General features: G+C 36.0%; 1 protein-coding gene across 1 annotated transcript in view; it reads left to right on the top strand.

Moving 5' to 3' along the window:
* LOC106883713 (katanin p80 WD40 repeat-containing subunit B1) overlaps window positions 1-16,585 on the top strand; it is a 54,273-nt gene that overhangs the window by 17,990 nt on the left and 19,698 nt on the right. The window contains exons 2-4 of the mRNA XM_014934825.2: window positions 13,117-13,250; window positions 13,347-13,464; window positions 13,951-14,051. Of these exons, the coding sequence (XP_014790311.1) occupies window positions 13,117-13,250; window positions 13,347-13,464; window positions 13,951-14,051 (353 nt within the window). The remainder of the gene's footprint in view (window positions 1-13,116; window positions 13,251-13,346; window positions 13,465-13,950; window positions 14,052-16,585) is intronic.

Here is a 16,585-nt window from a genome sequence, read left to right as displayed (position 1 = left end):
TGTGTGTGTATATATATATATATATACACACACACACACACACACACACACACACACACACACACACACACACACACACACACACGAGTGAGTGAACAAACGAAAGAAAAGACACTCAACACATTTATCAGGAGTTACATGTATGGATCAAAACAGTTTGATTCAAATTCTGTTTGAGTCAAGCCGTTCTGATCCACATATATATATATATATATATATAAATATATATTCTCATTCATATATGGAGACACATTGATGTACATTGTACATAATATGCTATATGAAAGTAGCGCTTTATCATCTTTTCCTCTCATAGCCAAGCAACCTTCTCCCTTGCTACTGCAAACTCCTATACTGATCCAAAGACACTACCAATATGGGCCCCAAAGCTCACAGTAACTCTGAATAAGGGCACCCAATCGTAAAACTGTATCAAAATTGCAGATGATGTGGATGGATTTGTATGCTGCAGCATTGATAGACCACATGTGTTGTAGTAGGACTAATTCTAAATAGAAACTAATACAGGGCAAATTAGGTCACCTTGTAATTTGCACATTGGTTATAGCAATGTGGCCCATAGGATGTATAGAACAGAGTAATGACAGAAGATGTACGTAGTGAGAAACAGTTGAGTGACAGTATGATGAGAAGGGATTCATGGAAAACGCTGTTGGAAGGAGTAATGTAAGAGAGACAGCAACGACAAAGGAACTCCAACCACGTTTCGTAGTTCGCTACCTCAACAGCTCCTTTATAGGATCCAGTAGCTCCTGTATTCAGAGCCTATATTTCACTAATATGCAGCATTGGACTTTGTACGCAAGTATCACATCTGAGAGAGAAGCCCTTTGTTACTGGCAGGGCTTTCTGAAGTTTCTCAACCCATTCTTACTCTGGTTGCTATGCTTTCAGTACACTCTCCTTCACTGCTCATTAGGTCACATACATAACAGACGCTGTTAACTACTTCTTGGGAAATAGCCAGTCATTAGACAAAATTTATTTCACAAGTGTTGGGAGGAGTAATGTAAGAGACAGTAATGCCAAAGAAGCAGTGATAGCAGTGATACGCTTGCTGGTAAGAAAGAGAGTGAATGGTGATTAGTCATATAGATGGTCACTGGCAAGAGAAAGTAATGAATGCCAATACTGAGAAACCTGGTGGGAGAGGAAGTGATTGCTGGTAGTACAGAAGAGTAATGGTTACTTACAAGAAGGAGAGTACATGATGGATGTGAATAATGAGTGACCTAGGTGTGAAAGATCAATGGCTAGTAGTATAGAATAATAATGGTGGGATGGTCAATGGTAAGAAAGAGAGTGAGTGATGAATGTCAATAATGGGTGATCTGTGAAAGATACAGATGGTGTGTGTGTGTGTGGGGGGGGGTGTTGCACAAAAGCAGATCCACTATCACCTGTCTAACACGAGTGGCACAGTGAAGAAAAGAGAAAGATAGTGTAAGCAGATGTAGATTGAATAGGATGGGAGACATGTGTAGGCATGGAGAATGTGCGGATAGGCATGTGAGGAAGAGTGGAAGGTCCTGCAGTGGATGGGTGGAGTAGTTTTGACAGAGGACAGATGTGTGTGAATGAGTGAGAAGGTGCATGGCCGTAAAGGATATGCCTGTATGTATGGATGGCCGTGATTTTACTTAGCTTGGCATGTCTTCTCAAGTCAAGCACAACAAATAGCCAGAAGTCTTGGAACCTAGTCATCTTGTCAGTGTGGATCTCAATATCTGAAGATCATTTCTCGCTGCTTTGTCCTATGTTTTCCTGGGTCTGCTCCTTCCACAGGTTCTCTCCACAATTAGAGATCAGTACTTCTTTTAGCATCTATCCTCATCTGTATGCATCACATGACAATATCAGCACAGTCTTCTCTTACACCCAATTTTTCTCTCAAATTAGTCACACTCTCTTGTACATGCACACTGATATTATCCATCCAGTGCTACTTGCTGGCTTCATTTCTTTCAAGCCTTTGCATGTCCTCAGTAGTCACAACCCATGTTTTATTGCCATGTAGCATAGCTGTTTGTACACAGGCATCATACAATCTGCCTCACACCCTGAAAGAGAAGTAGTAGCTCTCTGAACTTTGCCCAGCCCATTCCTATTCTAGCATCTACACTTTCAGAGCTTCCTCCTCCCCTGCTAACTTCGTCGCCTAGGTAACAGAAGCTATCTATTACTTGTAAGGATGCCCCCAGACATTTGAGGAAGTCTATTTTCTGTACATTCTTATCATTTGTTGTATCTGCATTCCTCCTGCTCATCATCATCATCTTTGTTTAACATCCGCTTTTCATGCTGGCATGGGTTGGTCAGTTTGACTGAGGGCTGGCGAGCCAGAAGGCTGCACCAGGCTCCAAGCTGATCTGGCATAGTTTCTACAGCTGGATGCCATTCCTGTTGTTTTCACTTGAAAGATGTGACATACCAAGGATAAATGCAGTGGAATATTTGGATTCAGTGTGCCTAGTTTTGGGGGGCAGGAGTCATGACATATTCAGAGAAAAAAAGACTGCTCCTATGACTTTATTTTAGAGCCTCTGAAGTTGGTGTTGGGGACAAAGAGGAATGAACTAGAAAACCTAGAGATTCTACTTACACTTGAGTGAACTCCACTGAAGATGGCCTTGGGCTGTATGGTGGAGTTCTTCTCTATTTACTTGTTGATTTTAAGATAAAGCAGCTGGCTGTAAAAATATTTGGTGCTCTCACAAACCCGGCAAACTTTTGAATCTGAAAAACTATGTAATTTATATTATTATGGAAGAATTGTTAATTACCATTAGCTCTTAGAATAATCATTTTGTTTGAAATTAAGTCAATAAATTCTAGCGATGTCGTGACCAATCAGGAAAAATGTTAACAGCTTAGATCTTGTCACTAACCACTGTATTATTTCTTAAAAGTAGGCATTTATTATAATTATAGTGATTTATCTAATGAGTTGGCAAAAAAAGGTTATAGAAATGCTAACTATTAATTCAAGTTACTCTGATGACTACTGAATTCTAGGTTGTGACATTTCGGAGACATTCTCAGACAAGACACAGTATCATAGCCAACAGCTATCCTGTATCAATCTCATATTCTCTGTTCTATTCAAACCCACCCTTCATTTTGTGGAGTAACAGTGTGATAATTGGATTTCCCATACTTCAGTACAAGGTTAATAGTTGAATGGGAAATATAGTGAAATCTTTGTATGAATTAGAAATGAAAATAGCTCTAACTAAAATATCTATTCTGGTGAAGACTAATCATGCAAATGGCAAATGCTCTAATTTTCTTACACAGAAAAGTAAAGCAATTTCTCATACAGGAAGAGAACACATTCAATAAAGATGATCTATGTATATTAGTGCACACACTCTAATATATATATGTGTGAGTGTATATGTATATATGTGCGTGTGTATCAATGTGCATATACACTATATGTGTGCATGTGTATGTACATATACACACACACACATTTCATGTTTTTATTAATTCCACTCATGAGACAGTTGGTTTACCCCAAGGCATTAGTAGAAGATATTTACCCAATGTGCTGTGCATAGCACTGAACCTAAGACCTCATGGTTGCAAAGTGAACTTGTTAACCATACAGCCATGCCTGCACTTAGTTATGTGCAACAGTTTTCCAATGAAAGGCATGATGGAAGTACCAGTGTTATAATGAAGGTTGTAAAATTCACATATCAATATGAATAAGTTCAACTGTCTTTCTCACACATTCTCTTTCCTTCACACACAGACACACACAATCCTATGCAATGTCTGTACTTGTGTATTGTGACACATAAGTATATTTGTTCAGAGTAGTTTATTGTTTCTTGGCACCAAAGTTATAATCCTCTTGTATAGTTAAAATATCAAAGGATGCTAATTGGAAGAATATTATAAATACCATAACTGAGACCTTTGTTATATATTATCAGAATCTATAGAAATTGCTGTTTTAACACAGGCAATATAGTTCAATATAAGCAATATGTATCCTCACCAAACTAATACAACAGTACCATAGTGGTAAACATTACGTAAGTGATTAACTAAATGATTTCTTATCTTTGTGTAAAGCGACATGTTAATGGAGCTGTTGATTAGTTTAATTCCAATCGGGCAGGATTTGAACCTTGCAAAATAAGTACCAATTCCAGAGCACTTGTTTTGTCATCCTATCACCTTTAGTAATAGTGAAGTAATGCTAAACGGAATTGAGAAATAGGTTTTATTTAACTTTTTCTCACTTCCTCTTTGTAATTAATACCTATGAATGTTGTAGGTAATTGTCATGAGAGTACTGGTTTACTTGTCCAGTTGTGTCAGTGTGTCATGATCGAGTGTATTGATCTAGTGACCAAATGGTTGATGGGTTCATGTCCAGCCAGGATATGTTTCACCGTTCGCCTCTGAAGAAGTGACTTAACACTCAATGATCATGATCTAGCTATAAATAAGTACTGTAAATTTTATGGCTCTCAGCATAAAAGCAATACAAGTGGCTTTCTGTGTGGTATTACAATTTCTCTCTGGGTCTGCAAAAAAAAAAAAAGGAAAAGCAATTATGCTACGCTTGGTCTCGCGTTTAATGTCATCATGAAAACTGTATTAGGTGCTTTTAACTTGGCACAAAGCCTCAGGTTTACGGAATAGAGGAAATAGACGTGACATTTATGTTTTTGTAAGCGCTTTAGCAATATCCCATGGAGCAGCTGCAACTGAGAATTAGAAGCTGATCTTCATTCATTGGGTGCCTTCTACTGCTCTACTGCACTTGTGCAAATATTATAGATATTTTGACCATTATAGGTTCTTCTGATTATTGTTGGACCACGATAAAATCTCTATTACCACTGTGATAAAATATCTTGGTTGCATATAGTTACATTATGTTGATATCTCATTGCTGCATATGGCTTAATCCAGCAGTTTGTTATTGATTTGCTCCATCATTTAGTTTAATAACTGCCATTTACTGTATTCTGTTTTTTATATCTCGATGGTGTGCGCATTGTTTACAAATGTCATTCTATGTATATTGGAAAGGTTCTATTGTATAGATAAGATGCATGCATGCTCACACGCACGTACATGTACGCAAACACACACACACATGCACACACAACATCACAATAGCTAATAGTTGGAGCTGAATAAATTAAATATTTAAGGAAACATTGCCAGGAAAATGATGCTATGATCTATCATTTACTAGGAGTTAGTAGACTAATATATTAACTTGACTTTTCTTTTGGTTGTGAATTATTAATGAATTGGTTGGTTGACTAATTTCTACAATGTCTATATAAATTACAGTTTGCTTATGCAAACGCTGCAGAATGGCGATAAGTTTTCTGCCTACCATATCAGCAACCCAATCTCAGTGCTGTAAGAGTAATGATGCATCTTGCTTATGTTGCAAACATTCTTTAGAAAAGTACATGTATCACAACTTCTTATTCTTCTGCCTTTAAATGGCTGGCTTCACATGTCAGTTTAGTTATGTTTGATAGCTTGGAAGAAGATGGACTCAATTAAGCTTATATGTTGTCCTTGACATATTACTTAAAGATAAATATCTTTAGTGATGTTGCACTGACCTAATACATAAAGACATGATTTATTACCTATTAAATTTAGTCAATATTTGTCATTGATCTGTTTTGCTTTTTACTCAGTTGTTTTGCTTTTTCGTGCTATTAGACATATAATTTATGTCTAGTTTATGCTTATTCAGTATTTTACATGCCTTACTGAAACCTACTCCTTCAAAAGTAATTAAAAGATAAATAGAAAATCTTTTAAAAATCATTCAAATTCAAGTAAATTATCAGTTAACCTTTTAAAATTGATTTTATTTTAATGGAATTAGAACAAGTAGAAAGATAAATTTTATTCAATGCATAGATACTGAACAGTATAGATATAAAGGATAAAATCCTTTTTTCTTCTGAAAATTTTTTTTTTTTTTTTTTTTTTTTGTGATGGTGGAGAATGGGACATTTAGTTTCTTTAGATTTAATTTGTACTTTCACAGTTGTTTATTGTATTATTCATACTATGATTATGCCAAAAAACAGAGTTTTGGATTTACTTGTGCTTTAAACTATGTAATAATTTATCTTAATCCCCCTGGGTCTTCTGCAGCACTACATCTCATCACTTGTTACAACCCTTTATCATCTTTGAAAAATTTAGCATCCTGAAATAAGCTGTCTCCATTTCTTCCCACATTTTCATTAGTTTTCTTCACCTTTTGCATCTTCCTTCCACTTTGATATTATTCACCTGACTATCATTCATCGTTTGCATTACATATCTGTACCAATGCAGTCTTTTGTCTTGTATACTTCAGCTGATTCCTCTCAAACCATTTTTCCCCCCTTGGTCCAGTTGTACTCCTTCATTCATGTGTACTGACATTACATATTCAGTGGAGTATGTTCATATTATTTCTTTTTTGGCTTTCACATATCCTCCAGATTCAGTACCTATGTCTCACTATTCTGCAATATTGTACTTTGTACACAAGCATCATACAGTCACCATGTATTCTCTTCAGTGAGACAGTTACAGGTTCTTGGCATGTATTAACTTGAAAGCGAGCCTTCACAGTGTTCTATACTCTGTAACTGGATAGGCACTAAAAATTTGAGTACAGATGAATTTTTTGTGAGAGCCATGCCGGCCATGTATAAAATACTGTCTGTATGGTGAACATTTTTGGCTCCTTCCTGTTTATTTTGTTATCTAATCCATAAAGAAAGGAGTTAAAGGCCAGCAGTCTGTGAATTTTTGTATGCTAATGGTCTAATTTTCACAGCTGAATCTGTTGAAAGATTCCTTCAAATAATCCTAGCAAAGACAAAAGTTTTAATTAAAGAAGACAGAACTCAACTGTTGACTAGGAAGTGGTCATGCTCAATAAAGAATAGGCTGGTTGAGATGCCACTGTGCCTTTTGGGTGTCACTTCAAAAATGTAACCACATGTGAATTGTTGGCAATTTTTCCTTATTTTTCCTTCCTTCTCTTTGGACTTTCCTGTTTCCAACGAAGAGCTATGATTGAAATGTTAACAACGACTCTCTTCCTTCACCGAGTGCCCAATTAATATATTTCTTGTGCATGCCCTCACATTCATTTTTTTCTCTGTTTTTTAATTGTTTGTTTATTTGAATTGACTACATGTTGCTTGTATTGGTTATAAGTTTAAAGTTCCTAACTATTCCTTTTATGTATATTGAACACGACTACTTCCTAGATGGCAGTAGAGTCCTGTTTTCTTTCCTGTTAGCTAAAACTTTGTCTTTGCTGGGTTACTTTTAAGAACCTTAATTCTAGACTTTGCTTCCATGTTTGGAATCTTTTCTCTAGTTCTTCAACAGAGTTAGCCATAAGAATTAGGTGTTTGTGGAAGCCTGCTGTATATGTGTGTGTGAGCCAATATATATATATATATATATATATATATATATATATATATATATATACATACACACACACACACACATGTATCACATGTTCCTGCTTATAAGGTGGGAGTTTTTCTGTCTGATTAAGATTCTGGATATAGGAGGTTGTCTTACAAACAAGGTTTACCAGTCAGATGTAACTTTTTCAAGGAAATGGGCAGGGGTTGTCCCTTTTCAAGAAATGATTGGTTAATGTAAACTTGCATCAAGAAATGTATGTGTGGCTAAGATTACGTTCGCTGTGAATTGCTGATAGACAAACTTTGAAGTGACTCATGACAACTGGGTTATAATAAAATTATAATGAAGTTTTTATACTTTAAATTTGCAATCACCACTTGTCAATAAAATATAATCATTGTTCTTCATTATCATCACTACTGTCTTTATCATTTTACAGCCACTTTTCATGCTGGCATGGGATGGATGGTTTGACAAGAGCTGACAAGATAGATGATTGCACCAAGCTCTACTTCCTGCTTTGGTATGGTTTCTACGGCTGGATGCACTTCCTATTGCCAGTCATTTTACAGAGTATACTGGGCGCTTTTTATGTTGCACCAATGATTTATAAGGTTTAAATAGTATACCCCAACACCATGCCAAAGAATAGAAAAATGGAACCTCTATGATGCAAAAGCCCAAGCTGAAAGTAACTGGTGGCTCTTTAATTCTTTAATTGGTTTCAGCCTGGGGCTGTGACCATACTGGGAAACTGTTAAACAAAATTTGGACTGCACAGAGAAACATGAATTTGGTATTACAGAAAAATACTAAGAGACTGAGCTCAAAAGAAGACACATTCAGAAATACCTCAACACATGCTTTGGGGAAAAAGAAAACAAAACAAACTAAGTTATATTGGCTCCTTATGAGGGAAGGGAAACAAAACCTAAGGAGTGGGTTTTAGAACTTTGTTCTAATGGCCATATTGTTACACATGCAACTGTTTGCGCTCACATTCAGTTAATTGCTGAGGAACTGGGATATAGCTAATTTAAAATGTCATGTAGCTGCAGTGCCTGCTTTATGAACTGACATGAATTGCGTCTCAGTCAGCAGACATGCACTGCATAAAAAATTCCCGACAGATGTGGAGGATAAAATAATGAAATTTCAGTAGTTTGTCATTGACTTATGTGAAATTATAGAATAGACATTTTCCCACACACCTTATTTTTTCAGCTGGAAACACTTTTTGTTTGTGAAGTAATGTCTGTATGTTTTGTCATGCTTTATTTTTAGATTGAGATCATACAGTAATTAGTTGAGCCATTGTTTTTATGGTCTGCTCATTCATTCTGAATTTTTAACCTTGTCTGAAAAGAGGATTAAAGCAAAATACCACAGATAAGGGGAATAAGAAAATGAACCTGCATAATTAGCAAGTTGGTTGCTTTATAACTGGGATACATATCATCAAAGATATTAATATCAGCATGAATCAAAATAAGTAAAGTGAAAAGAAAAGAAAAGCACCTGATAACACTTCCTTGGTATCCCTGTTGTTAGAAATGTCATGAACCAGTCATTGGCCTGTTGGAAAGCTGTAACCAACAATGCTATTGTTCACAAATTGCAATATGAAATAAATAAAGTCTATATATCCTGTGATTTGTATTCTTCTTACTGATTAATTACGAGTTATCTTGAACTCTTTAAAATCTCTAATTTATAATTCTATTTGAGCTAAACCTTTTTTTTTTTGTTTAAGAGCCATTTACGTATTTATAGTTTTTCAAAAACTATGTATAATTATCGTCTTTGTTTCAATGTCCACTTTTCCATGCTTGCATGGGTCAGATGGAAGTTGTCAAAGCAGATTTTCTACAGCAGAATGTCCTTTTTAATGCCAACCCACATATATTTTCAAGCAAGGTGGTATTCTCCCATGGCTAAACATATTTCCACAGAGGATTAGGGGTAAATGATACCACTTGTATGGCGACTCTTGTTTACAATTATCATGCAGTATTAGACAAGGGTCACACACACTCACATACATGCACAAACTTGCATGTGCGTTCATACACACACACACACACACACACACACACACACACACACACACACACACATGCAACAGTGTTCCTACCAGCAATTAATATGTATGTAGCTGTTGCCAGGAATGTATTAAATATGTAAGTTGGTCTCTCCAATAGTGTTACATTGCTAAACTTAGTGACTATTTAAGCCGTGTATTCATGGATAGTTAATGGGTGGGATGTGGTGCTGAAAAAGGAGCAAGAACTCCTGAAATATGCAAATACACCCATTACCTATGCTTCTATCTTTGATCACTTTGTTTGCATAGACATATTATATAAAAAAAACATCATGACTTTCAATGCAGGCTCTAAATTCAATAGAAAATCTGTAGAGATAACCTAAAAGTGATTGAATCGCACTGTTAACACAAAAAGTAGGACACAGTATTGAGTAATCTTTAATGTACTTGGTTGTATATTATGGTTGCAAAATCATATGCTGCATTCTTACCAACAATTAATACACACACTCTCTCTCTCTCTGATGGTGATGCGCTGAATACATGGCAAATTATCATAGAAGATTGGGGACTCGGATTCCTGCTACATTAACTCCCACAGTAATATTATACTATCAATGGAGCATCAATATAGATTAGGGCTGTGAAGGAGTAAGTATAGCCACATATGGTTTAAAAGAATTAGCAGAAAACAAATAGCTGGTGTTTCAGATATTTTATTACTGATCATGTCTTTGGATGACATACTGAAATATTTCTGTATGTCATATGAAGATGTGGTTGCTGGTTGAATTATTTATCAATTATTGATTATTGATAAATTTGTAATGACGTATCTGAAATATCAACCATTTTTTTTCTTTTTCTGTTTATTCTTTTAAACCACATCAATCCATCTTTTTTTGGTTTGGGCCTGGTTTGGACATTGTGCAAATCAGCTCTTATTCAGAGTTACTGCCTAGGTGAGTGAGCGACCCACTATTTCATTTTTAGTTTGGATTTTATAACTGGTTACCCTTCTTGTTACCAACTACTTTAGTGTGTACTAGGTGCCACCAATGCTAGAAAGATTATTGTGTCTTTGACAATACTAAAAGGTCTTCTCAACCGTACATTGTCATCATACTGTTAGCTTAATACAGAGAATGAAAGAAAGATGAATAGTATTAAAAGGTGGGGAAGCAGCAGATGTAGGCTTGACAGGGATATATTAAATGAGAGGTTTAGATGTGCTTCACACACATTACACACACATGTGTACACAACACACTCACCCACACATACACATGCGTCCATATCCAACCTCAGTCACTTCTACCAGTTTAATGTTCATTTCGTCATGCTTGTACTGGAGTGCAGGTCTTCTCCAGCACTACAGAACACCAATCTCATGCGGCTCAACATTCTGAGATCAGACTTTACCACATTTTCCTACATCTTCCTGGGTCTCCTACTTTCACTGTTTCCATTCACTTTGAGCCTCCTGCACTTTATATAACCTTCAGTATGCATCACTTGCCCATTTCAGCATAGTTTTCTCTCTTGCACATTACATTTGATCTCATGGCTGCTCACACTGCTAGCTATTCTTTCATTTATCACAGCTGAAATTGTGCTTCAGTGTCAACCTTCCAGAGATCTCACTGCACCACTTTTTTTCTCTCTTTTTCATCTATTACAATGAGTACATAGTATTAACTTCTCACTTTCTTCCTATGTCTCAACATGACAGCTTCCCAGATTCTACTTGAATTTAGTGCTTATTTTTATCAACTAGAACTTTGGTCGTTGTCATGATGACACTTAGTTCTTTGAACTCTAGATCATGCTTCCAAGTTTGGAACTTTTTCTGCAACAGTTAAATGACCTCTGCTCTGCTATGCTATGAGAACAGCTTCATAAATGCTCTGGAGAGCTTGTTTTGTAACCTTTGGAACTAAAATAAATGGTGGCTAAGGACACAGCCTTGGTGGCTGCCTACTTGTATGCTAAATTCTTTATTAAACTTGTGAACTGAACCAACATACACAACTTGCACAGTTCTTACAAATCATTCTGCTACATCTTGTTGCATTAGCACCCAGCAGACTAATAAGTTATTCTGTCAAAGTCCATCTCCAGATCAACAAATGCAAAGAAGGTTGGTGCTTGTGGCTTTACACCATGACAGAAATCTTGACTTGAATTAACTTCATTAAAACTGCTTAGCTTCTTTTAAAACTTGGTTCAGCAGTTTATAATTTAAAGAAGTTTTTATAATTTCCCCTTGAGCCTTTTGTTAGCAATAGGCTCAGTTGTGCTTCTCCTGAGATATATCTGGTTGTAGTAAGGTTCCTATTTAATTGGTGAAACATTTCAGATACTCTTGTTTTCTATAGTTTGCATCCATTAGAAACAGAGAAAATGCTTGAAGTATAACATTTGGTATACTAAATAAGAATCATCTTATACTAACATACTCCTAAGGGTTCAGACATAGAAAAAGCAACTATATTCATGTCATTGATGAGTCCCAAGCGAGCACTAATCATTCAAACTTGTGACCAAAGTCTTTTCAGCTGAAATGATTTGGTCTTTCATCATCATCATCCGTTTTCCATGCTAGCATGGGTTGGTCGGTTTGACTGGAGACTGGCAAACCAGGAGGCCTCACCAGGCTCCAATCTGATCTAGCAATGTTTCTACAGCTGGATGCCCTTCCTAATGCCAACTACTCCAAGAGTGTAGTGAGTGCTTTTTACATGCCAGTGGCACGGGAGCCAGTCAGATGGCACTGGCATTGGCCATGTTCAGATGGTGCTTTTTACGTGCCACTAGCACAGGAGCCAGTCAGCACGAGGGGGCTGGCATCGACCGCACTTGGATGGTGCTTTTTACATGCCACCGGCACAGGGAGCCAGTCAGGCGGCACTGGCATTGACCCACACATGAATGGTGTTTATTGCGTGTCACCAGCATGGGAGCCAGTGAGGCAGCACTGGCATCAGCCACCAAAGACTTCATTGTTTATCAATATGGTAGGGTGTGATTTGAGGAAGATTTGGCTGTAGGTTGAACGATCATCTTGATTTGAGTGTTATTCAGTATTAATATCACAGATATTGTTGTTGTAGGTGCTGTGTGGCTGAATAGTTAAGAAGTTCACTTTGCAACCTCAAGATTCTGGATTTTTGATTCCACTATGTGGCATTGAGTCAAACTATCTGCTGTGAGTGAAATTGGGTTGACAGAAATTGTATGGAACCCATTGGATGGATTGTACTTGTAATTGCAAAGTACAACCTTGCCACACATACACGGTTATGCTGGTTCCACCTGAGAATTATATTAAGGGCACGTGTGTCTGTGGAATCTTCAACCTCCTACACATTAATTCAGGAGCAGGTAATTTAGCTGATCAAATAAGTGAATCTTTATCATTGAATAATTTAGAACTATCCATTTATTGTCATACAACCAACAATTTTTTTTAAACAGGTTACACTTGCATCTAGTTTTCCATATTCAAACGTAAATGTTCTGTCACAATATTTCTTAGTTTTAATCAAAATTTTTAAAATGATGAAAATTCCATTTTCCAATTTTCTATTTTTCTCTTTTTAAAGCGGAATTTGCTGCACATGCACAGACTATAAATTGTCTTGCATTAGGACACAAATCATCGGTGTTGGTTACTGGAGGTGAGGACAGAAAAATCAATCTTTGGACACTTTGCAAAGATGGGTACACAGCTATCATGGTAGGTCACTAATTACTTATTTAATCACTGTAAAATTAATCTGTAAACTTTTCCCAAAAATGCAACCTTTTCTTGTGCGACTCTTTTTATCTGTAGAGTTTATTTGGTCATGTATCGCCCATTGAAGCAGTTCGGTTTGACCACTCTGAAGAAAAAGTTGCTACAGGAACACGATCTGGAACATTTAAAGTATGGGATCTAGAGACACTGAAAGGTAAAGTTTTATGTCATTTACAAACATTAGAGCATATATTTAAATGTCTTTGGTAACTCACTGCTATTTCTTCATTTATTATCGTTGGTGTTTCACTTAAAGTTTATGAAAGCAATGGTTTGACTAACAGTTCTACCAGCTCACCACCTTAATAATAATAATAATAATAATAATAATAATAATAAAGCAATTATTTGGCAGGAAACTCAAAAGTACCTGCAGCTTGAGATAAACCTTTAACTTAAATGCTAGTTACCCAAGAACTCATCTATTCATTCAATTTTAATCCAAATTATATCCTCAGCTTTTCATCGTCTTTTCGGTGATAGCTATAGATGTATCAAAAAAAAAAATATGACTGATGCTGTTACTGTTCCAGTTAAACTGTTGCGCAAGTGAAACACTCTATCATACCAAACATTTCTTCTGATGCTATCATATCATCACATTGTAATGTCTTCATTATAAACTTGTTAATATTTCCAGTTCAAAAAACGTTTTATGGACACAGATCTGGAATTAAAAGTATTGCTTTTCATCCGACCGGAGACTTCATTGCATCGGCCTCTACAGATTCTAGTATAAAAGTAAGTGGTCCAATATTATTTGGTGGTGCCAACTTTTAAAGAGGTTTCTTAGTCTCTCTACTGAAAGAGTTCATTCTTCATTAAGAGAAACTGCTCTGATTAAATCTTTGAGAAGTTACTCCAGAATAAATTGTTCACTGAAACACAGAGCTATGGTATTAATCAAAATGCTTTATAGATAAACAGTTATGACATTAACCCTTTTGTTACCATATCACTATTGAAATACAGTTTTCCTTTCAATTAATTTTAGAAATAATAAAGAATATAGTAATAAAATAACTTTGTCATTATTAAGCTGACATTAGGAATGTAAATTAACATGAAATTTTAATAGGAAATTTTAATTTAGAACACATTAAGACAGGGGGCTTGTATCATAGAAGCAATTATTGTCTTGGGCAGGTTGAGATCAAAAGGGTTTAAATGTATTTTACAAATTTTATTTAGTTTAATTTTTGTGCATTTTAGCATTCGTTAATGGGTGCTGGCATGGCAGTGTGGTTAAATAGTTTGCTGCGTGACATCTTGACAAAGTGTCTTCTTCTATAGCCTCAGGCTGACCAAAGCTTTGTGAGTGGATTTGGTTGATGGAAACTGAAAGCGACCCATCATTTACGTGTGTGTATGTAGGTGTGTGCATGCATGTGTGTATATATATATATATATATATATATATATATGTGTGTGTGTGAGTGTGTGGTGGTATTAGGGGTGTATGCGTGTTGGTGTATATATATATATGTATGTGTGTGTGTGTTTGTGTCTCCTTGTGTTGATCTTCTGTGATAGTTGTAAACAAGTGTCACCATTATACATAAAGTGTTCTTCCATGAAAAACATGTCTGGCCATGGGGAAATATTACCTTGTTTGGAAACAGGTGAGGTTTGGTGAAAGGAAGAACATCCAGTCATAGAAAATCTGCTTTAATAAATTGCATGTGACTCATGCAAGCATTGGAAAGTGGACATTAAAACACTGATAATGGCAGCATTAGTGGTGATGTTGTTGTCATTACTTGTGTGTGTTTAGTTGTTGAGTTTCTGTGTGTTTGTGTGAGAGAGAGAGAGAGAGAGAGAAGGTTTTGAAGTTTCATAACCACCATTATGACTCAGCACAAGCGATTTCAAATTCATATACAATGACAGGGGTGGAATCATTTGATTTACATTGGTGATCATAGGTACAATGTTAGTGAAGTGAAGTGGCTTAAATAGAAATTGAAACTAGATCTCATTCAGTTGCCCATATACAATGTCTATTTAAAATGCGTTATTTTTTAGAATAGGTGTTTGTTTAATGTTGCATTTTAGATATTTTATTTTTTCGTTCAAGGTTAAATCTTCAATTTTTTTTCTTTTTAAGATTATATGTTGTATTATGAATTTATGGTAAATTTAAATTCTAAAACAATATTTTATATTTGAAAAATATTTTATATTTTTGATATAGCCTTTTTATTTTGTTGTACAATAGGAATTACACAAATAATAGCTATTATTATATTACTCAGTAGTCTGTCCAGTGTTACAGTGGGTTTTTTTTTTTTAAATTTCTTTTTATAATCTTAGATGATGTTACTATCAAATAATAGCAGTAGTAGGTTTTCAATGTTGGACTAAATACTTTAATGTAAGCTGGAGAGCTGCACTAGATTCCAATCTGATTTGGCATGGTTTCTATGGCAGGATGCTCTTCCTAATGCCAAATGTGATGATATACTAAAGATTTTAATTTAGATATAAACTCTTTAATATTAGCCATTTTGGACAAGTTGATATCATGGAACAAGGGTGTTTTCAAGAAGATTTCCATAGAAGAATTTAAAATCTTAATATTCATGTATCTACATAATCTTATTACTTAAATGTGAAATTTCAGTAGCTAAACATTTCATCTCATTTTAATGCAAAAACAGTTTGTTAGGCTGTTTTCTAAGCACCAGGTTAATGTGTCAGTAAAAACAACAGAAGTTAGTTGCTTCACTAAATCCCTGAAAGTTTATTGAAACAAACCAGTCGTAATGACTATTGCACATGAAGAGAAAAATCCTTGTTCCAAACTACTACATTAATTATTTTTTGACATAGTTGAAGCATGTTGGGTTGCTTGGTCAATGAAAATAATTAAAAGAACACAAAATATATGTATCATCATCATCATCATCATCGTTTAACGTCCGCTTTCCATGCTAGCATGGGTTGGACGATTTGACTGAGGACTGGTGAAACCGGATGGCAACACCAGGCTCCAATTTAATTTGGCAGAGTTTCTACAGTTGGATGCCCTTCCTAACGCCAACCACTCAGAGAGTGTAGTGGGTGCTTTTACGTGTCACAAGCACGAAAACGGCGACGCTCGAAATGGTGTCTTTTATGTGCCACCCGCACAAGAGCCAGTCCAGGGGCACTGGCAACGATCTCGCTCGAAAACCCTACAAAGGCCAGTCAGGCAGTACTGGCAACGGTCACGCTCAAGATGGTACATCTTATGTGCCACCCGCACAAGAGCCAGTCCAGGGGCACTGGCAACG

The sequence above is a fragment of the Octopus bimaculoides genome, chromosome 4, assembly GCF_001194135.2.
Source record: "Octopus bimaculoides isolate UCB-OBI-ISO-001 chromosome 4, ASM119413v2, whole genome shotgun sequence".
NCBI lineage: Eukaryota > Metazoa > Mollusca > Cephalopoda > Octopoda > Octopodidae > Octopus > Octopus bimaculoides.
Note: the sequence above shows the minus strand (reverse complement) of the source record. Positions and strands in the feature narration are given on the sequence as shown.